The 27,869-nt window shown below is 41.1% G+C and overlaps 1 protein-coding gene across 1 annotated transcript; it reads right to left on the reverse strand.

The window, feature by feature from the left end:
* Positions 1-354: 354 nt before the first annotated feature.
* Positions 355-27,869, reverse strand: TSNAX (translin associated factor X). The gene is made up of 6 exons (XM_086482352.1): positions 27,843-27,869; positions 25,746-25,853; positions 22,348-22,462; positions 19,124-19,254; positions 4,156-4,283; positions 355-2,488 (listed from the first exon to the last, which is right to left on the reverse strand). The coding sequence occupies exons 1-6, from the start codon at positions 27,856-27,858 to the stop codon at positions 2,114-2,116; spliced, it is 873 nt and encodes a 290-aa protein (XP_086338478.1). The 5' UTR covers positions 27,859-27,869; the 3' UTR covers positions 355-2,113.

Below are 27,869 nucleotides of genomic sequence, written 5' to 3' on the forward strand. Positions count from 1 at the left end.
GCCAAGCACTGCCACGTGCTGGAGTTCATCTCACCCCTTTTCAAACTGTGCCATGAAAATTTTTAAATTCCACCTGATAGCTGCTAGGACAGACAAGAGACAGATCTCTGTTTAATATCACACAATATCTCTAATAATACCTGCTTTCGCTTCACACAGATACACTCAACAAGCAATTACTTGCAGCAAAGACACAGAACTATAATCTTACCTGCATCAACTGAAATACTAGATGCATACATTTCTGGGGAAAAAGAAAAAACAAAACCCTTCCTTATTAATAAGTATCCTTCTCCTTTCTTTCCCCTCCTCCCCTCAGAAAAAAAGCAGCAAAAAAACAAGGAGAGATGTAAAAACGTGGGTACCGTTGCAGCTTTATTTCAGCGATAAAACTTGTTTTGTCACCTGAATCCTTTGCATTTTTTTCAAAGCAAGAGGGTCACATGAAGTTTTTATCCTAACTAGTTTTTAGACTTCATAGAATAAAGTTCAGCGAGAAAGAGAAAAGAGATTCAGGATTAGAAAGGGCCCCTCAAAGTACAAACACAGGAATGGAGCGAAACTTCCAAGTGAAGTCCTGCACAGTGGGAAACTCGCACCGTTATTTACCGCTGGGACCGACGGGCAAAAGGACCAACGTACAGGCAGTGACTGCTTTTTGGTATTTATTGTAAAAAACTGTATTAAACAATAGGAAAAAAAGCCACTCCTTGTTCAACCCACCACATATTGCTTTATGTGGAAACAATGGAAAAATGTGACAGAAATGTATTTACCCATTCCTATCCATGTATCAGATGATCCCAGCTACTCAGGACACGCTCATGGGAAAAATATTGGCACTATCACAGCATATGGAAGTGGAAATAAAAAACATGCAGTATTTTCAATTGCAGTTGGGAGGCCTATTTCCTGGAGTCTAAAGATCATGCTGTTTTATCTGTTTTCCTTTAGCATAATGTACATTAGCAGACTTTCATAACTCCAGACACCAGCAGAAAGCCCTGATTTTTTGCCAATGGTGACATACCCACGTCTAAGATAAATGTGGAAGTCAGAATGTCTGCCTTATTTCTGTTAGCAATTTCCTTTCCATAGGAACATGCACATGATACAGTTCCTGCTAACACATATTTAAAGCTTGGCTAGCCCTTTTACACTTACACCAGTTCAACCCCACTGGAGGTCCTCAGGGCAGCACAAACAACGGAGAACAGACTTCCAGCACCACACCGCATTTGTTTTGGCCAAAACCTGCTTGTCCTAACACAAAATTATTCATGTTAAACATACTTGGTAGGTCTTCTGCTTTTGCCTACAAACAGAATAATAACAGATTCTGCATTAAACTGTACTACAAAAAAATGTAAGCCAATACATTCCACAGTTTGGGGTTTTTTTTGTGGATTTTCGAGCTCATGTCAAAGCTGTGAGGTACCTGTGTCAACGTGAAAAGAGCTCAGTTTAAACACAGCCTCAAAATAATGCACAGCAGTATTTACCTGGTGCAATTAGCTTCATTATCAATTGGTGAAAAATTGACTTAACTTCAGTTTCATGCTCTAAAGCATTAATCAGAGAAAATTTAAATTACATGGCACCTTTGAGACTACCTCAGTTTCAAGTCAAGGGATGAACCCACACATACATGGGTGCATTGGTTTAGGTGTGGCATGAGTATAGAACCTGAATACTCAGAAAATGGGTCAGCAGAAACCTCTGGATAATGCTAAATAACAACACCTAACCATTTTGGTTTTCCACTGCTGTGCTTGCTGAAAACTGGTAACAGCAACCACAACAGTTTGAGGCGACTCACACAACTGACAGCCACTGGTGTAGAGGGCAGTGGAAATTTGGGTCATTCTGAAAGAAGATACAATAGAGCAACACAGGAAATCCCACACCAAGAGGACAGTCAAACATTTGCTCTCTTGCACGTCATAAAAAGTATTTTTGGTTACAAATTACCACTGCAAACAATCTTCTCGTAGATAAAACTAAAAAAAGTCTCTACCTAAAAATCTTTGAGAAGGGTCAAAACCCCACAAACCCTAACTAAAAAGCTGTCTCTAAGTCCTCTTCCCTTCTGAGTTGCAACAGTCTCCTTATTTTAAGAAAGGCCCTCCTCTTGGTCAATCAATTCCGTTTTGGTGGAGAACACATCAGCCAGCATGTGCTTTGGGATTTCAGATCCCCGTACTTTTAACGTGTAGCAGGCATTCTCTACTTTTGCCAGACTCTGTTTCAAGGTATACAGCTTCTTAGATACTTCATAAGGTCCAGTGTTGCCGATGAAAGTAAAACCATCATAAATCTGACGTAAGAACTGGCTCAGTTCAAAGGGTGTGTCTATGTCACCATTTCCAACACTGCTGATGCACAGTCGCATCAGCTCTCCAGTTAGATCAGCCACTCCCAGCAGGTAATCTACGGGTGTTACCTTCAGGCTCCAGGTGTGCGGTTGTTTATCATGGGAATTGGAGGTCTGAGGACAGAACAGAACAAAGTCCAGTACAAAGAACTATGAAAAAAGCAGTCTATAATGGTTCAAACACACATTAACTTATCTAATGTAACCAGTAACTGAAAATATTTTGGAAAACAAAATTACATGGCACTTCCACACAGACCAATTTCATAAGTGCTGATCTCCTTCCAGCATATCGGAAGGTATGAAAGCATCACTTCCACTTGAGATCTGATTTCCATTCTAGCAAGCACGAGAAACATACCCTGCTTCTACCATCTCTGTTTGCAAACAGAATTATCACGTCTTTGTACCAACGTTTATTTGCAGTTGCCTTTTTTTTTTTTGGCTAACAAATTTCAGCTTAATAGATTTAAATTTTTCCTAAATGGTCTGTCCAAAGCAATCGAGAATCAAAGAGTCTGCATTACGAACAAATCATATAATTTTGTAATAGTACGTTGAATTTCACAGTATATTTTCTACAAAAAGCTGATAGGTATAGTTCTCTCAGATCTGTTTTATATCAACTGAACTTATTTAAACAGCTAAAAAATACTTCATGAAGAAAACTCATCACAAAGTTACAAGTTTGCTCCTATATCCAAGTTTCCAATACTTTTTATTGCCAAAATACTGGTAACATGGAAGACAACACAGGTTTCTTTCCGTTCCTTTGTTCCCGTAACATGCTATCCACCCAAATTCACAAATCTGGTCAGAGGCGTGTATACAGGGGTTAACAGCTTCACAGTTTTAACAAACAAGTGTACCACAATGGATTTTGTCTCTGGTAAGAACAGATGAACTTAAGCTAAAAACTTGGCTTCTTTGTAAACATCTTACCAAGAGAACAAAGAAAGAATAAGAAGTGCTTTATAGCAGAATCTCTTCACAGAGGCAGACTCAGGAATTCACCTAAAGCAGCAGTGCTGTGCATTACTGTGCACTGCATGTGCATTTCTGTACACTCCTACAAAATCGCCTTTTGCCCCCTATCAACAATGAAACTGTGCCCAGTTCACTGTGGTCAGTGGCAGTAGTTTGTCCTTATGAAAAAGTTCAATTTAGGGCAGGGTAGGAGCACGGACAGCTCAAAAGACAGCAGATAAGAGTTATTAGGGCTAAGGTATGACGGGACACAAGCTTGTGCTCTGAGGGGAAACATCAAGACCAGCTCCAGGGAAGTTACAAATGACCAAGCTAAGACGTATGTAGTGCATTTAACCCAAGCTGAATACAGTGCCTCCTGTAACTAGTCCAGCACCAGCAGTAAGATTTCATTCATGGAGTTCATCCTGCCTTGGATTCATTTGTTTCCGCCAGCTTTTGCTACATCACCATACACCAGCAGGCATTACAGGCACTCCCAGCCACCAAAAATCCCTCCTCTGAATTTGTTTGCCAGTATTTCACTATCTTGGATCTTTCCCCCTACCAGAAGGAGTTCAGTTTGCTCTGAACAAAAAGGATGTGAAATTTATAAACTTGCATCCCACGGATTTAGTTCACTGCTTGCCAGAATAAAAAGCATGTTTTGAACAAGTGAGTCAAAGCCCACACGTGTATCTAATACCATTCCACTAACTTGCCTTATTTAATCAGATGCCAAAAATGTGACTAAGACTACTCATTGCATTTCCATCCCAGAAATGTTTGTCACACGAGGAAAGAAAACCTTTTACCGTGTTTGTTGTTTCTTCTCTGTCTTCTGCTGTAAATATTAGTTGTTTGTTGATCTCTTCAACACTAATCAAAGATCGTGTTTTGATAAAATATTGAAATGAGACTGCCTCGACATATTCTTGAAGTCCTGCAAAAATAGCAGAAGAGTTAAGCTAATGATTCAAACTTTCCAGCAATGATCCATGCTCACAGATTTTTTTTTTTAGAAATCTTTTGAGACTATTTTAAGGTTACTAGCAAAAAGTGAACACTAAGATAATCCAGAAATAGCATTGAAACATAATTTAACATAGCATGTCTCTGAAGTACGAAAACCAGACCAAGAACACAGCAGATAAGCATTTTCAAGTTTTTATTCCAACTGTATTTTTCATTCCAAACCTTCTGTAATCTCAGTATAAAGCATCGTGTTACTCTTAGAAACATACTGAACAGCAGTTCCCCACAATGTCCCTCAGGGGTCCGTACTGGGACCAGCATTGTTTAATATCTTCATCAATGACACAGTTAGTGGGATCAAGTGCACTCTCAGAAAGTTTGCAGATGACACCAAGCTGAGTGGTGCAGTTGTCACACCTGAGGGACGGGAGGCCATCCAGAGAGACCTGGACAGGCTGGAGAAGTGGGCCCGCGTGAACCTCATGAGGTTCAACAAGGCCAAGTGCAAGGTCCTACACCTGGGTCAGGGCAATCCCTGCTATCAGTACAGGCTGGGGGATGAGTGGATCGAGAGCAGCCCTGCAGAGGAGGACTTGGGGGTGCTGGTGGATGAAAAGCTGGACATGAGCCAGCGATGTGCACTCACAGCCCAGAAAGCCAACTGCATCCTGCGCTGCATTAAGACAACTGTGGCCAGCAGGCTGAGGGAGGGGATTCTCACCCTCTGCTCCGCTCTGGTGAGACCCCACCTGCAGTGCTGCGTCCAGCTCTGGGGCTCTCAGCACAAGAAGGACATGGACCTGTTGGAGCGAGTCCAGAAGAGGGCCATGAAGATGATCAGGGGGCTGGAGCACCTCCTCTATCAGGACAGGCTGAGAGAGCTGGCGTTGTTCAGCCTGGAGAAGAGAAGGCTCCAGGGAGACCTTATAGCGGCCTTCCAGTGCTTAAAGGGGGCTTCTAAGAAATATGGGGGACAGATTTTTTAGCAGGGCCTGTTGCAACAGGACAAGGTGTAATGGTTTTAAACTAAAAGAAGGCAGATTTAGACTAGATATAAGGAAGACACTTTTTACAAGGAGGGTGGTGAAACACTGGAACAGTTTGCCCAGAGAGGTGGTAGAAGCCCCATCCCTGGAAACATTCAAGGTCAGGCTGGACAGGGCTCTGAGCTCACTGCATGGGGGCTGGACTAGATGACCTTTAGAAGTCCCCTACAACCCGAACCATTCTATGCTAATGGAGCTTTTAAAATACGGTATTTGTATGATGGAGAGTGCAGATTACTATTTCACAAGTTCACAAAGACACAGGACACAATGCAGAGAAAAAAGACTGCAGACAAATCAAAAGCAAGGACATCTACCAAAAAAAAAAGAAGCTTCCTTTGTTTCACCTTATCAGCAACAGTAGATACTCGTTTAAAACCGAATTTCCCAGTTCTCTGTTTTGTGGGAATTAGTGAACAGGCTCCTTCAACCATGCAGGTTAGGTGAAATTCATGTTCAGGACAAAGCACCTGTTGTTACAAATCACTCCAGACAAAAAAAAACAAAACAAAACACCCCACCAAACACAACACCCACACACAAAAAAACAAACCAGAGCTGTGATGTTCATTATATTCCTCTTACTGAACAACAGCTCTGTTCAAAAGAACTTATACTCTAAAAACAAAGCATGCAGGGGGACAAAAGGAGTTCGTCTGTTGGCAAGGAAATAAAAGATGGGATAACAAATGTAGCTTGTACCTGATTTGTATGCCATCTGCAGCCACCTGCCACAATTACCTTTCACTACCTACTTAGCAGATGGTGATTTTCTGTATGCATTATAGCAAAGGTGAGATCTAAAAAAGCACTTGAGTGTTCAGAGAACAATTTCACAGCTTCTGTCAGTTTTCCCTTACGTGCAGCGAGCAGATTTGAGGAAAAGTTCACAAGCAGAAAGCTTAAGTTCGCATTGTCAGTGAAAAAAAAAAAAAAAAGCAGAAACAAAGCTGGAACAAACAGCCATAGCAGGACTAAGCTAAAAAGAGTTTTGAAGGCAACATCAATGCATGCGTATATCTGACCTATGCACAGAGAAAGCACCAAAGGAGGACGCTACAGGAACTGTAACATGACAGAGATGGCTTTAGCAGAGCCAGTCTAAGCCATTTTAGGGGGATGGTTTCACTTTAAGAGATGCAAAGAGGTGGCACTGCTGCTGTATCACGCTGCAAGAAGCCCAGAATTAGACAATAGTTTTGCCAGTGCATAAAGTGAGAAAATGTGGAAGTACCCAAGGCTACCAGAAGTAGAATCCTGGTTCCATTAGAATAATCTTTAAATCCTCAACTGACGTCCACAGGGCCAGGACCTCAGCCTATGGAGATATGCAGGAAGCAGAAAATTTAGACTTCATCTGGATCAAAGAAAAAGTCTAAATCAAAAAGAAGAGAACATAGATTTGAATAAGATGAGGGCAGAAATACCCCCGAAAAGCTAGAGGTAACCTCAAGGGAAAATTCAGTTGTAGAACGCTTCCCACATTACAATCACAAAGGCGTGATGAGTGACCTGCATTTTTTCCTTTAAAATATGTACTTGCAAGGTGAGCAGAGGCAATTCAGAATTGCAATTCAGTCTGCACCTGTCTATGCCTCTGTATAGCAGCACTGGGAAAAGCAGAATAAACATCCAGCAATCAAAGCCACACTCAGCACTGCTGTTCACAAACCAGAACACACACAGGGAGCTGCAAGGCCAATTAAATACAATAATTTAATCAATTGAATTCAGGTAAAGCATTCTGGGCACAAGCAATAGAAGAATACTAGATAAAAGCTACTCAGGATCTTCTAAGATAAATAACTTCAGAAGCTGCAGAGAGGTGGATTTCATCACCCACTCTTTTCCTGACTTACCCTCTGATGTAACACGGCCAGTAATCCCTTACGAAATTTTGGCTTTTTCTGTGGATAAGCTGTAAGCTACCGGATACAGCAGCACTCAACATGACAACATCTGTGAGAATCTCTCTCTGCTATCTGTGGAGAAGACTATCACGTATGAAGAATCAACCTGGCATTTTCCCAAGTTCTCAGAGAGATCAAATCAGGTCTCAAACTTTTGGGTAAACAGCTTTCTCAATCAACTGTAACTTCTGGTTTCAGCTCACTTCGCTTTACCACTCCACACATGTTTTCCAGGATAACAGTTTGGCTCCTCCATTCATTTATTTTTATGTATTTTTTCATATAGGCACACTTATATGTATGTATACAGGCATACATTTTTGCTTCCTCCGGCTGTCCCACCCTAGCTGACATGTTCCACTCTTCTCCTCACTCCTTCCACTTAACGTCACCATGTGAATGTTGCGCACAGAGTCTGGTTTGTCATTTACTGTCACTGTTTCACAATTAGGGAATTTATCTCCCACTACTTACAAGTAAGCCTTACAAAACCTCATTTAAAGTTGTTACCATTACAAATAGACTGGTTACAAATCCTGGTAACAATTACTTTGCAAAAAATATGAATATTTGACTTTTTTTTTCTTTTTAAAGTCCTTCTTCCAGAAGTAGCTATAACATGACACTTCAGTGACCCAAGACCTTGAAATAAGGTGTTTCCATGTGCAGGTAGAAGGATGTTTAAACATGTTATGTTTAGCTTAATGGTAGGACATCCGCTATTTTCAGCAAATAATCCCCAAGGTGAAAAACCCCATCCCATTTCACTACACCATCCAACAATACCTTTCCCCTTATGCTCATTTTGGATTTATTCCAAAATTGGCTTATTTACAGATTGAGCTGCCAGTAACGGAATAGTTTGTAAGACTGCCTTTTATGTCTTTTTTGTTTTCTAGGACATGGACCAAAAATCCCAATTAAAAGCACTGTATTATTTCTACCAGCACTTCTTAAAATTACAGATGTAAAGTAACAAAATGCTTAAGTATTTTGATGTTTTATTACATTTACTCTATACAAATACCTTGTACTAGTGACAAGTTACACTGACCAAGTATAACAGCTTCTTTCTATATTTTGAAAATTTATTTTCTTCACAACAACTATAAAGTTACACTGAGATATCTACTGAGCATATATTATCTATAAAGGAGATTTTGCGCCTGAAAGCTTGTGCACTTTTTTTTGCCAGCTATATATCAGCCGATATTCAAGACATTGATCCTCATCTACACATGCAACCTCTGAGAAAGAACTGTTAGGCAGTTTCTCTAGGAAACTTAGCAAGAAATCAGATTTCTTCAAAAAACCAAGTCATTGGAGCACTCAATCCAAGAGTCAAATGAATGCATAGGGGGTAGGAAAATGTAGTTCTGTTTTAAAAATGAGTAAAGAATAGAAATTCCTTAATTGCAGGAGTCAGGTTAGGGTAAAGAGAATCTAATTCCACTCAAGACGTACATGCATGCATGCACAGAAATTTAACACAGAATGACAGATCAAACAAGAAGTGAAAGTTTCCTTGTAAAATTTCGTTTACTTAATTTTCTCCTTTAAAAATCTGTTCAACAGTTAAAAAAATGGGTTAAAACGGATTTCATGTCTTTAAGAACTGAAAGTTAGACAATGCCAATGCTACCTGCCACCTTCCTGAATATGCTGCTTCTCTCCCTATTTCTTCTCAAACTCATTTTCCTTCTATCCCTTTGTCCTCTTCCTTTCCTCTTTCTCTGTACCTTTTTGTTCACTGAGCAGCCTGTGCTGATTGGTTAGGACACAAGCAGATGACAGTTTGTGTTCTCTTTCCCAGCTCCTCCCCTAAACCATGCAGCAGGAGTCACAGGACAATAGCAGCCACTAGAAAGATGGAAGAAAAACATATACAGCAAGTTTCTTCAAAGATCACTGAATGAAGGGTGGGGCACATTATTTACAGGGCGAGTCATGTGAAACTACCCACTTGTAAATTCATTACAAAATCAAAACAGCACAGCCACAGCTCTATCCTACCATCATGTTTAGGCTGGCAAGACAATTCCCATAAAAAAATAACAAACAAACAAACAAAACACCCCAAAATAAACCCCACACAACCCCCCACAACTCAGAAAAGAAAAGGAGTCATATTCTTGTGGACATCCCGAAGACAAAAACCAAAGTTAAACTGGAGAGCCCTTATTACTACACTCTGCAGAATATGGGGAGGGTGGCAGACTTCCATAAGCCTACTGATCAACAAAGGGGTGAACTGGTGAAATAAGCAAATAATTAACCAGGTACATCAACTGAAATAAGTACAAGCAATAAATTTAAAAGTATTAATACACAAATAAAAACATTTTGCTTCCGAGTCAGCATCCTATTAAAATGAAACTGACAATTCACACCTCAGTCTTTTCCATTTCTCTGCAGACTTGGCAATGATTCCTTAGATTCACAGGTCTCTTTCCACGCACAAGTGATAAAAACTTCAGTAATTAAACTAAAACTAAGGCTGTGAAACAATCCAACTGCTTTGTTGATTGTAAGCGTGAAGTCAAAGGTTAGTTTTATAGCAGTTCACTGTAAGGAGCACAAAGCCAGCTATCCTCAGAGACAGGCATGCTTTGGACATCCTGTTGTGAAAATGGCTTAAAAGAATAATTCCACTCAGGGATGGATTTTATAAAATAAGACTAACTAATAAATACAAATAAAAGCACTAGAACAAATGTCCATAAAAGCCTACAGATTAGGACCAAAAAAAAAAATCCATTTGTATTCACTGAGTAACACTTCAAAAGCTGAGTCATTATGGCAGGTAGGGCTACGAGTAGTCTGAATTTTTAAGGGAACTGAGGAGAGAAAAAACACAGCTAAGTCCACGTCCACATCCACATAAACAAACTGCTCCATTTTATCAACCCAGTTTTGAAATTACTTCAGTAATCAGTACAAACCCAGATGTGAATATTTGTCAGAAAAACTTAAGTAACCTTGAAATGATTACTAATAGAATATAAATAAAGAATGTATATTACATCTAGCAATGATTTGTCTAAACTGGTTTACTATTATAGCAATAATTAAATTGATGCAAATTTCTCATATTAAGCCCTGAACGCTTTGTTGATCAGTCATTTGCTACTTGATACATCTATGACCACCAAGAAATTCTGTTGCCTCCTAGATGCATGTGCTAAAGTGATGTATTCCAGATACTGAAGTGTTAATGTTGTTTACACTTTGTTTAAAGTTGAATACACACCAACTCTGGGGAAAAGGTAATCCCAAGATTAGTCTGTTTTCCCAATAACTACAGAAACAAATATAGGTTCCCTATTTAATAGGCACAGGTGCCTGGGAGAGTTAAATTATTTGCCCAACCACACACAAAAACCCTGCAGAAAACTGCAAAGAATATTTTAATCTCCCATTGTGGAGAACAGTTTAATCAAGCCTTTTTGTTATTGTTACTAGAAACGTGTACATATGACAGATGCTAGGTTTTTTGCACATGACTCATCGTGGATGAGAAATTCACATGCTTTCATTTCACTCCTACTTGTAGACCTGAGAGATGTAGCATGGTTACATTTGTAACCAAGTGTTTTGTTCTGAAGGGTTGGGCTTTTTTTTTTATGTTTATTTCTCCCAAAAAATGTATTAGTGCTGAAGAGCAGCCAATGTTCTACACAAGTTCTTAAAACAAACAAAAAAAAACCCAAACTATACACGTGACAAGTAGTCTTCCTGATCTCTCCAACTACCTCCAATTGCCTTGATAACTGATACAGAGTTTTAAAAGTCATTCAGTTAGATGGCGAGTTTTACACTGCTAACAGCCTTGAGAGCAAATGTTCAAGATACCAAAGAAAGGAAGCTCTGACTCAGCCAGGATGTTCAATAAAGAAAGGAAGAGCACCTAACACAACACAGCTTCTTCAGTTCAAACCCCAGTGAAAGTTCTCCTCAAGATGATGTTGTTTCCATGCAACAGCCCCAACTCACTTGCACGTCAGAAGCACCAATGGTGGCCATTTATCCTCTTAAATATAGGTCTGGTTAGATGATGAAAAATGTACATCACCACTCACCAACCCATACCCCTCACCACAGGACTGTAAAACAAAAACCCAACCATGGTGCACTATACTAGCTGTTTCCTGGAATGGAGTTCCTCTATGACACATTCTCCTGTGTGATTTTAAACAAACAAACAAAAAACATCCACAGATTTTTCTTGGTCTCCTCTCATGTTTCACCTGCAAAGGCTGGAGAGCTCTGGTCTGTGAATGACTGGTGTTAACAGCTGTAGGGTGAAAAAAAAACCTCCTGGGCCAGAGCACAAGGTCTCCTCCATTTGCTAGCTATGAAACTGAATTAAAAGACAAACTATATCACCAGTTTCAGACTGCCATGTAAATAACTGCAGTATTTGCCATAATAGTACTGCGGGACTTCAGGGCAGTTGGGTCTGAAGTTAGAACTAGGAGAGGATGATCTTTCTTTGGCCCGATCCACAGCACGCATCTTCAAAAGGCTGTATATAGCTCCTGTCACAGACTTAGGCTGCCCTCAACGTCTCCTGCTGAATTTAGGGCTTATGCGCAACTCAACAGCTCACTCAGGGATCAGCTGGTAATCAGTGCTCACAGAGTGCACGCCCTGTTGGGTCATGTCTGAAATTCACTTTCCCAGGTTTGTTTTAAGTTTTTGTGTATGGACATACCAACCCTGCAGCAGACAGTAAGAAGCGAGAGGCTTTGCAGTTGCTGATTTTTCACTTTCCCTGGAAGAACACAGAAAAAATCAGATCTGATAAATATTGGCTTATTCCACGCAAATTCTGTTAATTTTCCAGTATAATCAGGAAACCTTGTTTCCATTTCTGGCATTTTACCTCTCACCCACAACAGCAAAGAGATTAACTTTAATTCTTCAGTTACATCCTGTTCCTGTGTTATTACGTTTTCTCACCATCTTGCAGAAACCTGATTGCTTCCTTCACGGATAGCTTTCCTTTCAAGTTTTAGGTGTATTCAAGCCTTTTCCTGGGTGAGATATTTACAATTCATGATACCTTTCTCATGCAGTAAAAAAACCTTTTCCTTTGCATGGCCAATATACGATTAAATATGCCACCAATTTTTATTACAGTTTTTAAACTTTAAGAAGAAAATGTCCTACTTCTACTGTTCCTGATGTGCAGCATAGTTCTTTACCTTGGTATTATTTCAGAAATACACAGATGCCTACAAATATAAAAATAGCTAGCAGAGCTCAAGTACAAAATGTTCTTTCCATATTATGAGTGAAAAAGTTAAAAACAAAGAAACAGGTAACACAGAAATCATTACGTGGATAGCTCCGTCAGGTTGTGTTCTATTCTGAATCCTTCATACAACACCAAAAACCCCAATATTACTTAAATAATCAATAACCTAAACCTGGCCTGCTCGGGTGGACTTCACCCATCTCCAAAGCATTTCTCACAACATCGTGTCTCGTGGTCCTACATACTGTAGTTAAAAAACAGTATTCTAGCACAAGTATTTCCTTTTCATCCACGCAGACTTAACTGACTTTGTCCAATCCAGCAATGAAGTTTGTTGCAGTATGATTACAAGTCTAAAGTGACTCTAAACGGCATAAGGCAGAACACAGAAATAAGGTCCAATATAGCATTCTCTCAGAACACAAATCGTGCCTGCAGAAGACAAATTATGTGTTAGACTGCATCAGTGCTGAACTTTTACACAGAGTTTCCCACATCATCAGCAGCAGAAGCAGTCACAGAGCAATACTTTTCACAAGGTGCTGACATTTCACAGCCTCGTCATCTAATCCTGTTGAAAGCAAGTGCAGACATGATAAAGAGCTAATAAGCTTCTCCGTGCACACCGCTCCGCTCACCACTGCTGGTGGCACAGGCACACACCAAACAGAAGATCAGCCAACAATGCCCTAGTTGCACCTACTCCATGCCACACTAAGAAAGAAGCCCCAGAAGAATCAGGGGCTCCTCGTTCCATATTTTGTCTCATGTACGGCTATCAGCTGTGAAGATAATACCACAGCTATACTCGCTCCAAGCACAATCTAACAACCTCATTGTAAAAGCATCAACATGCAGTTGGAATGATCACTCCAAGGGGTTTTTCAGTCAAGCTGCCCTACAGAAAATAGTTTAACACCTCAAAAGCCTTACAATTCTCAGCCCTTATTGTTAAGGGACAAAAAAAAAAATGAGTAAGTCTTCAAATAGCTAAAGATTTCATTTAACAAAATCATGTTAAAAAGGTACTCCATTCAATCCCACACAATGCCAACCTATCAAGTAACTATTAGTTTCCCTTTGCATGACAAGTTTTACATTTATGCAGAGCAGCTTTAGAACATGCTTAGAATAATTCCAGAAGTCCTAACATGTTGCAGAGCACCCTCTGTCTTGTTTTAAGGCTTGCACAGGTCTTGCCTATATACTATTGAAATTTTCCTTCATATTTTAGAGTTAAATATATATATAAAAATACTCAAACACACACATATTCATATATAAAATCCTGAAAGTTTTCTTCCTCCACTTCATAAATTGATACAACCTTTTTCAGTCCTTTTCTTGAACAGTGTCTCACAACAATTTTAAAGAAACAGTACACATTTCCTCACAGGATATATAAGGTATACACTGCAAAGTGGGGCAAAGGAGCAGGAATTCTATATTACAAATAGTAAAGCTTTAAAAATATCAACAAAGCGGAACATTCTAACATAACAAATGAAGAACTCTACATTAAAAAAAGACTTCATTATTTCAGTATCTCTTTGTTTGCTTATTTAATCATCCCCTGGGACAATCTGTACTGTTAAGAAACGTGTAGAAAACAGTCATCAGTTTTTGTTGTTATTCAATTAGTGCTATACTCAGTGTTTGAGCTCATGCAAGTGTCCTTTGGGGAAACGTCCTGCGTGCCATTAGCACTATTCTTAATGAGGGAAGGCATGAAACTCCTTTAGTGCTCTGCCAGAATTGTTTTATCTTCAAGTCAAAAGAACAACTGCTTGGAGTAACCCCAAAAAAAGCATTTAACAATTGCAAGTGGCAAACAATACTCCCAAGCATTATACTCATAGCATTCTTCTATTTATAGGCTAACAGTTATTATACTCCAGTTATTATACTGAATAAAATTTGTATTAGGCAGCTTTATTATGCAGAGAGTCATGACTGCCCAGTTAGGGCTGCTACGATGGTTTCCATTATAAGTCCAGTTTCGATCCCTTTTACTCTTTCTGTGAGAGGTAGGGTGGGGAACAGGAGGATGTTTCATGTTTGGTTTCAAGACAAAGGAGAATATTTTTAGGAAGTTTGAGGTTAATTGGACATGCTGCTTTTGAGATATGGGACATAGGCGTTTCTTTACTCTTTTTTTGAAGAAAAAAGCAGTTTAATGGCAATGGGTTTGTTCATAAAAAGCTTTTTAACTAGTTCTCCAGAATTTCCTTAAAATATGAAATCAGAATTGAAAACTAGGTGAAAGGAAGGTCAAGACTTTCAGCTCTAGGAAATATTTAAAGACAAAAGATCTAGCACTTTTCCTAGCCTCATTTATTTTCAAAAAGGTATGCAAGCTTTTTCCACTGTGAAAAAAGCAAAGCGACAATTGAAGAATGCTAGACTTAAAAAAAAAACCCAAAACTAAAAGAAACATCTTTAACTCTTACCACTTCCCTCCCAATTACAGTTCTTCATAAACAGTGGGAGGCAGGGGGAATAGAACCATAGAATGCACTGGGCTGGAAGGGACCCCCAAAGGTCATCTAGTCCCAACCCCCTGCAGCGAGCAGGGACATCTTTAGCCAGATCAGGTTGCCCAGAGCCCCATCACACCTGATCTTGAATGTCTCCAGGGATGGGGCCTCCACCATCTCTCTGGGCAAACTGTTCCAGTGCTTTACCACCCTTATGGTAAAGAACTTCTTCCTAATATCCAATCTAAATCTACCCATTTCTAGTTTAAAACCATTGCCCCCCATCCTAACACTATGTGCCCTTGTAAACAGTCCCTCCCCACCTTTCCTGCAGGCCCCCTTTAAGCACTGGAAGGCCGCTGTAAGGTCTCCCCGGAGCCTTCTCTTCTCCAGGCTGAACAACCCCAACTCTCTCAGCCTGTCTTCAGAGGGGAGGTGCTCCAGACCCATGATCATTTTCATGGCCCACCTCTGGACCCACTCCAACAGGTCCATGCCCTTCTTGTATTGAGGGCTCCAGAGCTGGATGCAATAAAGCATTCCCTCTCACGGTTCTCTTTATCTAACTATCCCCACATTCTTCATGTGTCTAGGTTTTCTATCTCAGCTTCATAATCAAGAGCTACAAGTCTTTAAGCCTGCATATTCCTTTTTTTGCCATCCCAATAACTAACTGGAGAGTAGATGATTTCATGAACAAGGTAAGAGTAAAGCTCTGGCTAAACTTTGCATTTCACACTTGTCATACACATGAGGTCATTTCAACAATGCCTAAAAGCATGCCCCATCTTCTCAGTGATACACATGTACATTCTAACATGTGCCCTTATAAAACATGCACAATGGACATAAGCTGGCATGAACTCCCCTCACAGAGGAGCATCATGTAGAAGAGCTAGAATTAAAGTAGATGCTGTGGATGACCTACAGAAATAGAATGGATTTTATACACAGACTTCTTAATGAGGCAAGAACTACCTAATTACAGAAACAACAGGGAGATCCCAGTTGTAACTCCAGAAATGCAATGGGGGTCTACTTACTTCTGTCTTCTAGTTCTGTCCACAAAACTGGAGAGTTCAGGCACTTGTTTGAGAGACTGCACACCTGATTGCTGGAAAGACGGACAGCAGAGCCTACTTCTCTCTCCCCCGCCTTATTATTTAGTGTACCAATACCTCTTTGTCATCCTTTCTTTTTACCTAGAGAAGTCAATAAAATTCATTCTCTTCAGTTGTCTTAAGACTGTAGTAAGAAAATGCTTTAATTCTACAACAATCTCACTCCAAATCCCATAGATGTATTAGGGATGTGCTGTTATATATAAAACTGTGTGCCGTTCTGGGCACCACCATTTAAGAAGGATATGAAGGTCCCTGAACGCATCCAGAGGGGGGTAACAAAGCTGGTGGAAGGGCTGGAAGGAACATCCTATGAGAAGTGGCTAAGGACTCTGGTTTGTCTAGCTTGGAGAGGAGGCAGCTGAGGAGCGACCTCATTGCTTTCTACAGACTCCTGAGGAGGGGAAGCCGAGAGGGAGGTGCTGAGCTCTTCTCCCTGGTATCCAGTGATAAGACGCGTGGGAATGGTTCAAAGCTGGGCCAGGGAAGGTTTAGACTGGACATTAGGAAGCATTTCTTTACTGAGAGGGTGGTCAAACACCGGAACAGGCTTCCTAGAGAGGCAGTCAGTGCCCCAAGCCTGTCAGTGTTTCAGAGGCATTTGGACAACGCCCTTAACAACATGCTTTAACTTTTAGTCAGCCCTGAAGTGGTCGGGCGGTTGGATGAGATGATCATTGTAGGTTCCTTCCAACTGATTTAGTCTATTCCATTCTATTCTAAAAAGCTTTGCAGCTGTGGACACATGTAGCAGGCCCCTAACTTCCTCTACTAGACATCTATAGTAATTTGGCCTGTTCTACAATGGACAAATACATCTTAGTCATTTTAAGAGGCTGAGATTTAAAACACTGGGGAAAAGTTTTAGAGACACTGAATTGTTTCTGATAGCATGTTTTCCAAAGAGTTTATTTGGGTCCATTTTGATTTAGGCAAGTCAGAAATCGATTATGCAGAAGAACCAGTGTAGCTGTGTATTTAACAAATACACAAAGCAAACCTGAACAGAAATTTTTTCATTAATTTCTTTATTTTCAGGTTGCTATGGCTAGCTTAAGTTTACATCTCTCTCATACATAAAAAAAAAACGACCACCTAATTTTTCAGGTTGGAAAATATGTATTTTTTTAAAAATAAAACCAGCAATTTTTTTTCACTCAGAGGAAAGAACGTGGAAGTAGAAACCCCGTCAGGTTTGCTCACTTGCTTTGTAAGACATGGATACACACAGAAGTTATCGTGCGGCAAGTTTCCATGTGTCTGCCATATAGGCATACTCTATTACATCTGAGATGAATGCAAGCTAATTCCAGGCAAGGTGCCCCTCAGTGAAAACAGAAGGAGGTATGCCTCTTTGAATTTACCCACACACAAAGCCACATACCATGGAAATAGAGACAATTCAGGTGAAGCAGCTGATGCAGGGTAACTGGTTTACCCCGTAACAATTTTGCTCACATGGCAAGGCTAATAGCTTGTATCGTGAGGTCTCACAAAGACTCATGAGGTAGCAGACCTCAAATGCTGTTGTTATATAGACAGCATTGTATTACTCACATAGGACTACAAACTTCAGGGGTTATTAAGACAAGGTTTACAAGTCTCAGCGAAGCTTTTACAATTTTTGTCCGTAAAACTTAATGCAAGAATTTTCAGCTTTTATAAGCAGTATTTAAAGTGAAAATCCAAACACATTTTTAGCATGTCAAGACACTCATAATATACTTGGACTAGCGTTGTTCACAGTTTGAGGACATCTGTAGTGTCAGAGTTTTGAATTATCTCTTTCTTTTCATTGCCTCGTTACAGTACTAAGCTATAAATAGCAGCAAGACACACACAGATTAAGTGGCTCTAAGAGTAACTACTTATATTTAATTTGAACAACCCAATGCACCACAGGTAAGAGGACTGTGGAATTGAATTAAGAGCCATTGAAGACTAGCATGGCAAGCTCCTTCTGGTTCAGAACTGCCAAACTGAGCTCTCGCTTAGGAGCTGTCTCACTCTTAAACTTAAGTTTGTGTAAGACATAAGTACAAGTTAACCTGTGCACTGTTTGTCTTGTAAATTACATAGATGTTATTTGCTGCTCGTTTAGCAAATCAATCATATGGACATTTTTAAACAACTAAACCATTCAGGGCCGATCTTCAGCTCTCCTCAGCTGAGGAAGTCTTGCCTGAACAAGGAAAGAGATACAGGATTCCAACAAGTTTGAAACACGATTGATAAACACAAGACACTTATGCCATGACCAAGACGTCAAAGAAGCAGTTACATATTTTACTTGTGTGTTGCCACAAACAAGGCATAACAATTTTAGGTAAAATTCAGATTGTCAGCAAAGATTCAGTAAAGAAATACGATTTGATAGCAAAAGTCACGAAAGCCCTAGGACTTAGTATCTCAAAGCTATTAGTAAAGACTGCTATTTAAAGAGAGGAGCTGAAAAAGATGTGATTGAAATGGATACAAACTCTGATTTAATGCTTGTAACACAGAGGCAGACACACATCCTGAGTCTTTAGAAGAAAGAAAATGCTAATCTAAGGGTTTTAACTCGTGAACTTTAGCAACTCAAAATGGGATCATTTCACAAGACAGTCATTCCTGCTCTCCTCCCAGAAATTCTAACCCTTCAGGTGGGGTAAATGAGTGCGTTGCACATACTCCTCTCAGCCAGAGAAGACCAGCCAGCACATTCATTAGAACTACTCCCAACTTCAGTTTAAGTCAGGATCCAAATTTTTCCAGTTGTAGTTGCCCATTTAAATCTTCATTTAACTGCAATGATAAAACGACTGTAGGGCAATAGCCTCTCTAATACCAGAGCTAACTTTACTAACAACAAAGATTAACCCAAGTCCTGATTTATAACCCTGTAAATGCAAGAAATTCAGACCGTGTGGCATGAAGAGGAACCAATGCTACATAAAGAGAAACTCATCTTAGTGCAAAATAGCATACTTTCCCTATTTTAAAATAATTTACCTGGAGATATAGCTCTGTGGAACTGATACATGTCTTCTCCAATCAGTTCTTGTGCAACCTGCTTAATTCTCCGTCGGACAGCGTCTAGCTTGACCTCAGATTCATTTAATATTTCTTCCCCGTTGGGAGCACTGCAATGATAAAACAGAAACTGAAAGAGCAGCTTTACAAACACAAGCAAACAGTTAAAAAAATATTACATGTTTTCTACTAACCAATACTTTTTCAATTGCTTCAGGAAAAAGAAAAGCCAATATTGGAATGAGAAACAGTTTAACTTTCATTGATATCTATTGCAGATTCTGAAATTCTGTAGATTTTTACCATGAAAATAGTGAACCAGCCAAACAAAGTTCTGGCAGCACGATGTGTATTCCAGACTATAATCTTACTTATTGCTTAAGTAAGAACAATGAGAAACACGTGCAAAGGCTTCAAGAAAGCATTCCGGAAAACTACCAGTATTTGCAGAAGTCCTTCAACCTCTTAAAAAAAAAAAAAACAACACCCAAACAAAACAGTATTTTACAATACATTACAGTATTGCAACACACAATATATGATCTACTATAGGAGAGGTGCCTGAGGACTGGAGGAAAGCCAGTATCACTGCAGCCTTCAAAAAGGGCAAGAAAAAAAGGGCAAGCAGGAAGACTCGGGAAACTACAGACCAGTCAGCCTCGCCTCCATCTCTGGAAAGGTGATGGAACAGGTCGTTCTGCATGTCATCTCTAAGCATGTGGAGGAAAAGGTTATCAGAAGTGGTCAACATGGATTCACCAAGGTGAAATCATGCCTGACCAACCCAATAGCCTTCTATGACGGCATGACGGGCTGGGTGAACAAGGGGAAAGCAGCAGATGTTGTCTACCTCGACTTCAGCAAGGCTTTTGACACTGTCTCCCATGACATCCTCATAGGCAAGCTTAGGAAGTGTGGGACAGACGAGTGGACAGTGAGGTGGATTGAGAACTGGCTGAAGGACAGAGCTCAGAGGGTTGTGATGAGTGGTGCTAAGTCCAGCTGGAGGCCTGTGGCTAGTGGTGTTCCCCAGGCATCAGTACTGGGTACGGTGTTATTCAATATATTCCTCAATGACCTGGATGAAGGGACAGAGTGCACCCTCAGCAAGTTTGCTGATGATACTAAACTGAGAGGAGTGGCTGACACGCCAGAAGGCTGTGCTGCCATTCAGCGAGACCTGGACAGGCTGGAGAGCTGGGCAGAGAGGAACCTAATGAGGTTCAATAAGGGCAAGTGTAGGGTCCTGCACCTGGGGAGGAATAATCCCATGCACTAGGACAGGCTGGGGGTTGACCTGCTGGAGAGCAGCTCTGCGGAGAAGGACTTGGGAGTTGTGGTAGACAACAAGTTGACCATGAGCCAGCAATGTGCCCTTGTGGCCAAGAAGGCCAATGGCATCCTGGGGTGTATCAAGAAGAGTGCGGCCAGAAAGTTGAGGGAGATTCTCCTCCCCCTCTACTCTGTCCTGGTGAGGCCACATCTGGAGTGCTGTGTCCAGTTCTGGGCTCCCCAATTCAAGAGGGGCAAGGAACTACTGGAGAAAGAGTCCAGCGGAGGGGTACTAAGATGATTAGGGGACTCGAGCATCTCCCCGATGAGGAGAGGCTGAGAGACCTGGGGCTCTTTAGCCTGGAGAAGAGAAGGCTGAGAGGGGACCTTATCGATGCTTATCAATATCTAAAGGGCAGGTGTCAAGAGGATGGGGCCAGGCTCTTCTCAGTGGTGCCCAGCGACAGGACAAGGGGCAACGGGCACAAACTGGAGCACAGGAAGTTCCACCTCAACATGAGGAAAAACTTCTTTACCCTGAGGGTGGCAGAGCCCTGGAACAGGCTGTCCAGGGAGGCTGTGGAGTCTCCTTCCCTGGACATATTCAAAACCCACCTGGATGCAGTCCTGTGTGACCTGCTCTAGGCAAACCTGTTCTGACAGGGGGGTTGGACTAGATGATCTCCAGAGGTCCCTTCCAACCCCGACCATTCTGTGATCCTGTGATACTTCCACATGTGAATTTTTTTTTACAAAGTAATTGTGGACTATGCTATTCAGGAATAGTTGAAATATCAGATTCACAACCACAATATATAGTTGGCATTTAAAGTTCAGTTTACCTAATTTCCTTTAAACCTTCCCCTCTCCCACCCCCAAATAATCCATGTGATATGTTAGTTTACAATCTATTTAAGGAACTCCTGATAGACTGGTCTCAAGAAAACATTTAAAACCAAACAGATTTCTGAAAGTAAAGCCACAATAATATCAAACAGCAAAAGAAAAGGTAATAACAATACATCATAGAAAGCTTCCACTCTCACAAAAACAGCAATGTCTTACAAAAGAGGAATCTAAAATTCAGAGTAGAGAGGAGTTTGTTGTTGTTGTTCTTTCCTCTACCAGTTCCTAGCTATCTAGCTCCTGCCGTGGGAGCAGCTATTTACAGTCAAGGTTGCAGCAGTTCCTAGAATTATCACAATGACTCTTTGCAGAGACCAAGTTAAAATAGGGCAACTTCATAATTCCCTATTTATAACTGTTACTACTATGGTAACTATAAATAGTTACTACTACAGCAGAGATACATTGATAGGTAATGAAAAATAAATTAAATAAAAAATAAAATAAATGGGAAGAGCTGATACATTAGTAATATGTAAGACCAATGTTTAACACATACAGTAAACATTTTACGCAACATGCTATTCAAATTTTCCTGTTATTCTTCTAGTTTGTCTGTGGCTTCCAAAGATTGCTTGAAGGCTCATGAGAAAACAAAACATGTAGAAGCTAAAAACTTCACACAAAAGTCTCTTAGGCAGCAGTATGAATTAAAGTAAACAGAACGCAGGTTGTCACCTCTTTGCATTGATGACCTAGGGTGGGGCTGAAAAAAAAAAAAACAGTGAAGTAACTGCAGAGGCAACTAACCTGAAGGAAGGGCACATGCTCTTCTCTCCCAGCTTGCTGAAAGCCGGGAAGCTCTCATCTGCTCTTATACCCAACCACTCTGATCCTGTTTAATACGTCAATAAAATGAACTGAGAAACCTGAACGAGCATCTGAGTGTGCTCACATCCACACTAAAGGATGTTTATGGGAAATTAATTAAATTCCTCTCAACAGAACATTGCAGCTATTAATCACAAATACTGCAAGGCAGCTTCTTGGATTCTGTGAACACTTTCATGCTCAATGTGACTCACCTGGTAAACCTGTGGAGCAGAAATATTGTTCGCTTGCTTTCGATAGTTATATCGCGACTGAGCTTCACAAGCCGTTCGTATTTGTCATGCCTGGTGTCAAGCTCCAGCTGAAATGCTGCAGAGTCAATCATTACAGTAACAAGCGTGGTTATCACACGTATACAGCATAAGGGGAGAGCAGAGAGCCTGTGCTACAGTAACTGCTCACGGGCCCTAGGCCCACCAGCCTTCTCCCCAGTGTGCCTTTTCCCAAGGTGGGCAGCGCAGCTGCTCCTACATGGGGCACGGCTGGAGAGGCCACCACTGCCCACCACCAGCCAGAGCTGCAAAATTCATCATTAATACTACTTTTGTATAATAGGTCAGGTTTAAATATACATCAGCCCAAACAATTTCAAGGTAAAGTACTTGTTCCAACTAGTAAAATCTATTCTGCAGCACTGTTGTTCAGGAAACTGACTTCAAATTTCACCCAAATTCAGCAAGATAAAGTAAAAAATAAAACCCTACAATCATTAGTAAGTAAGATTCACCAGTCTCTAAAACAAAATCAACAAACAAAGAAAAGGCATTTGACTTAAGGCACATGTTAAAAATGCACCATTTAGCAAGAAGAAAGGTGGCATTCCACATCCCAACTAGATTTGGCCAAAAATCAAGTATTTTAATATCCCTAAGAACTAGAAGTACTAAAGCAAAGTGAGATCAACTACATAAAAAGATTTCTGAGTTACTGACGTAAATTATCTCTGTCTTACTACAATGAACACGGAGAAGAGAGGATATGTATCTGGTTAGCACAGTCAAACATTATGAATGTTTCACAGATAACATTAACATTTTATATACCATTATTCCACTAAATAAACCATTAATGAATACTTCTAAGAAATCTAACGTTTCCTGCGTAACCGTCTGAGGTGTTCAAGTGTCCCTGCAAGAAAATTATGAAAGTAAGCTAAGAGGTTACATTTTTAAAGAGTCTGACAAGTTAATATTCCTTTAGAAAAGCAAAGCAGTTTGCTGACAATTTTGTAGCTTTTGTAGCAAAGTTACAAAAACCCAGTATTTCTCATCGCCTTGGTAAAAACTTGGTTCCTCTTATTTTGTTCTGTTCTCCTCAATCTTCTTATGGAACTCTAAGATAAGTCACAAATGCTCCTACCGCTCTTCTATATCTTTCACATGCCTGATTGGTGTGTCTTCCAAATTCTAAGTCAAGTCCACCACTGAATTATCATCAAGAAGAAATTTTCCCTTGGATCATAGTGATAGGAACTTGAAGGAGGGTGAATGGTACTTTGTATATCACAGCCGTATATGACATTTCCAATGACCATTTACAAACATCATCTACCAGGAAATTCACTATTCTGAAGATCTACAATATTAGCAATGCCCCATGTTTCTTCTGGACAGTTGTGGCTTTTAGACTTTTACATTAGATTTTAAACCCGTTAGGGACCACTAGGAAGTGTTTTGTGACCTGAAGACAGACATGGACAAATACAGTTCTCTTTAGCCTAAAAGGATGCAAGAAAACCTACCATACTGTTGCTTAAAATTGCAAAGGATTAGAACTCGGGGGATTCTCCAGGCTAACATGTTGAGACCACACAGCCATTTCCTCCACACACTCCATTTTAATGTCTTATCTATCACCAAAAGTAAAGACTCAGAATCTATTGATTTTGGCGGTGCAGAATCAGACCATTAAAAATGACACTTAATAAATCTTAATCTTACAAAGCAAGATACTATCTACTCTCTGTATCACTGAGCTGTCATATTTAAAGTGTATCAAGCAGAAAAGGCATAACCGATAATCCTTGGGTTTTGATTAATTATTATCACAGCAGACAATTTCTCATTAATTTTTTAGAAATCTTTGGTGCCAACAGATAACTATGTCAATTCAAGTACAATATTTTTCCAAAGAGTTGAAAAAAGTGAAATGTGTTTTAACCATTTCATTTCACACATTAAGTTCTTTAGATTCAGGCAACGCACATAGAAATAGTGTACCACTCCAGTTCACCTTACACAGCCCGCTCAATTATAAGCCATCTGGAGCACACCTTTTCTTAAGACTTGTGCCTGACATGGAGACAAAGACCACCAGTGTCTCCGTCTGGGGCTTCTAAACACTAGTGTGATACTAAGAGTGGATCCTTGAAAAGCTGAATAAACCGTGGCCCTTGTATCCTTTCTGAAATTAACCAAACACCACTGACTGTGTCTCACAGGAAAGGAGGGAAACAAGGGTTGTTATGAACTTGAATCAATGGTAACCTTATGACAAACTGATATGCTTAAGGGTGAAAAACTAAAGTTGAAAATACAGCTGCACTACTCAATTCAAGCACAAGTGTACGTGCGTTATTCAATTCAAAAGTTATGGGGTCAAAGCTAATCATCAGCCGAGCTGACTTACACAGAAAAAAAAAGAAATATCTGTTTTAAAGAAAGCAAGGAAATTATATGATGTTGAAGTCATCATCTATAACAGCCATTCAGCTCTTACTTCTTCACCCTCCTTAGCTTCATAAAAAGTAGGTGGGATGAGGAAAATTTTACAGCAAGAATTAATCTGTTCCCCATATCACATCTTCCTTCTTCTGTCAAGGCTTTTCATTTCTGAAGCTCAACTTTGCTTTCTTAGGGCTTGTCTAACAAGAAAGTTCAATTAAATTTTCTGAAGTTTAAATCTGTTTTTGTGCAAAATCCTAGAAAAACAATTTGGTTGTAGGGAAGTTTACACTTGCTTATTCAAAGAAACAGAAATATAAGCTAATTTTTAAAAGGCACTCAAACTGAAGTAGCTGTCTATGTACAGGTCTGTATTAGTTAGCTACACTCTTATTTTTAAAAAGTGCACGTATAAACGGCTACCAACTCGCAAATCAATGCATCCAGATTTACACTGAAGTAGCTTAGTCAGCCATGCACCAGAGCTATGGTCAACAGCTAACAGCCTTCTCAGTCTCCCCAAGGCAGCCGTCTCTTCCTGTTGTCGCCATGGCTCAGATTTTGCATTACACCTCTGCAGTTCTTACAGTTTTCTGCCACCTAAGGGCCTGGTCGCCCTTTGTCTGGCTGAACACTTACACAGTCTGCTTAGCATCAGGTTCAGCACAAGCTGGGTGGGGAGGGGGAACAAGTAGGATGAAGAAGGGAGCAAGTCCTGAGTCAGGTGGAGCTATGTGAAATCCCACTCGCAGGACTTCACTGCACAAAAAGCAAAACACCAAGCTCTAAATGCACGAAGCACGAGTTCAACCAGTTTCAAGTTCCTCCCTCAGGGAAAGACGGTTTATTCCATCACTAAATACTAGGAATTTCCTAACAATTTCTACACCACGCATCTTCATAATCTGGCTTTCCACATGCTTACTTACATTTAAAAGATGTCATCAAAGCTGAAGATGGATTAACATTCTCTTTTTCCTCTCTTCTTTGACCATGTGGAAAATTGTCATGCTTTCGTTTTCTGAACCCACCTGACCCTATTAATAGAAGATACATCCAAAAAAAATTAGTTAAAAATAAAGTACTTTTGCCAGAGCATAAGCAGCATCAGAATGCTGTCTGCAGAGCATTCCTGACTGTAGCCATATTTTACAGGACACAATAAGGTAACTGGATGAACCTTATTACCAACTGACATCCTCTCATTAGCATGCTACTTCTTCCATCACATTCCTAGCGAAAGCTAGAAAAAATCATACCAATTTCAATGGATGAGTGTAGCAGGATCCTAAGACTTGGTGTTTTTTTTTTAATAAGGTCTTCACACACCTTTCTGTAAGGGAATGGCTGCAGGGAAATCCTTGCCTGAGCAAGGGCCTACAGGATTAGCTTTTTCCCCCCCATCCCCCTTCCTTTCTTTTCTTTTTTTGAAATGGCTTTAAATATTCAGCTTGACACGAGTCATCAAAACTACAAGTTTTTCATTACTGTAATTATTTATGTCATGGGACTTCAGTAATCAGAAAAAGAAGCATGGCATAATTCAAGTAGACTACCATGACCCAGGTATGCAGGTTTAGCTCCTGCAGCGTAGCATCTTAGGTCCTTAAACTCTGCCCATTAACCAGTTTCTTCTCTTTTCACCCCGCTATAGCCATTTCCCTTCAACCAGCCTTATATGCCTCTTCCTTGGCCTCCCTTGTCAAACGCTCACCCAGAACTCATCTCGTTCAGACTGTTTCACTACTGATTTACACCGTGTACCATTTCTTCCTGTTGTCCTTCCTTCACCTGGGACTAACTCATTGGGCCCTTCCTGTCTTAACCATTCCTCCCTCTTGCTACCTCCTTTTTATGAATATATGGAGTTCTCTCAATTTCCTTAAAAGAAGAGCAAAAGGAAGCTACTTAAAAGTTACAGACGAACACTAGATTTTAAAATGTTTCCGTTTAATTGTTTATTATCCCAAACCAAAACCAGAAGTGGGTGTAGTTACTTTCTAAAAAAGGAAACTGAAAATCATTTTTTTCTTCTTTTCTGTTAGGACACGAGTTCAGGGTTTTGTTTTTCCTGTAGCAGTCGAAAACACCACAAACACAACCCCTGAAATAGTGCACAGAATTAAACTCTCCACAGTATTCCCAAAGTTGGGAACATCGTAGTGACTTACAGGAAAAAACAGGCCCTCCTGAAGTGGGGGGAAGAGAGACATAGAGAAGAGGTTCTACTAAACAACCAACAACTTGAATATCAGGAAACCACCGACTACAATAACAGTAACTCATCCCCAATTATAAAAAAATTAAAAAGCCAGCCTCCTTGTTGCAGAGCCTTCCTTCTGGCTGGAAGGCAGGTCTGCGCGACTGCCTGGGCTAAGCCAGCACACAGCCCGCAGAGCGGGCGCTGCGTTCGGGGAAGTCGGTCACCGCTCCGAGCACTCTACGGGCCCAACGCACGCTCCGCTGTTGCTTTTTCATCACCGAGGACGAAGGTTTCTAAAACTGCTTCACAGCCGTGTCTGTGAAGCCAAAGTGAGAAGGCGGTAACGCCTCCCAGGAAATGCTCTCTCTCAGCGTGAGGGCAGAGTTTAGTGCCTCCGCCGAAGGGAACCGCCGTCTCGGGGCACAGCTCACACCTCCGCCCCCTCCCCGCTGCAGGGCCTCCCTCCCCGCGCCCTCGCCAGCTCCGACTCCTCACGCTTTGCCTCCTGCCGGCTCAGGGAGCTGAACCGGCCCCACGCAGCCACCGGCCCCGGTCACCTGCGGCCGGACCTCGCCTCGGCGGCAGGCGGCGCACGGCCGCATGCCCCGAGAGGCGCCCGCCCGTAGCCCTGCGCGCCAGGTGACGGCGGGAGGCTCCGCTCCAGCGGGGAGACGGCACCAAGCCTCGGGGGGCCGCGGTACGCGCCTCGCTCCGGCGGGGGCCGCAGCCGCGCACCGGGAAGCCGCCGGCTCCGACCGACGCCGGGCCGGGGGGGGGGAAGGGGGGGGGGGGGGGGGAGAGAGGTGCGCGCCGCCGCCGTCACCTTCCTTGCCGCTCATCTCGGCGCCGC

The sequence above is a fragment of the Leptosomus discolor genome, chromosome 2 (genome assembly GCF_034619465.1).
Source record: "Leptosomus discolor isolate bLepDis1 chromosome 2, bLepDis1.hap2, whole genome shotgun sequence".
NCBI classification, from domain to species: Eukaryota; Metazoa; Chordata; class Aves; order Leptosomiformes; family Leptosomidae; genus Leptosomus; species Leptosomus discolor.

Bases quoted from the DNA above. Each gene is read 5' to 3' on its own strand.
- TSNAX (XM_086482352.1), bottom strand. The intron at 22,463-25,745 runs GTAAGTAAGCAT...TTGACTCTGCAG, and splicing joins TTTGATGACATCTTTTAAAT to CATTTCAGCTGGAGCTTGAC. The intron at 2,489-4,155 runs GTAAAAGGTTTT...TTCTGTCCTCAG, and splicing joins GAGAAGAAACAACAAACACG to ACCTCCAATTCCCATGATAA.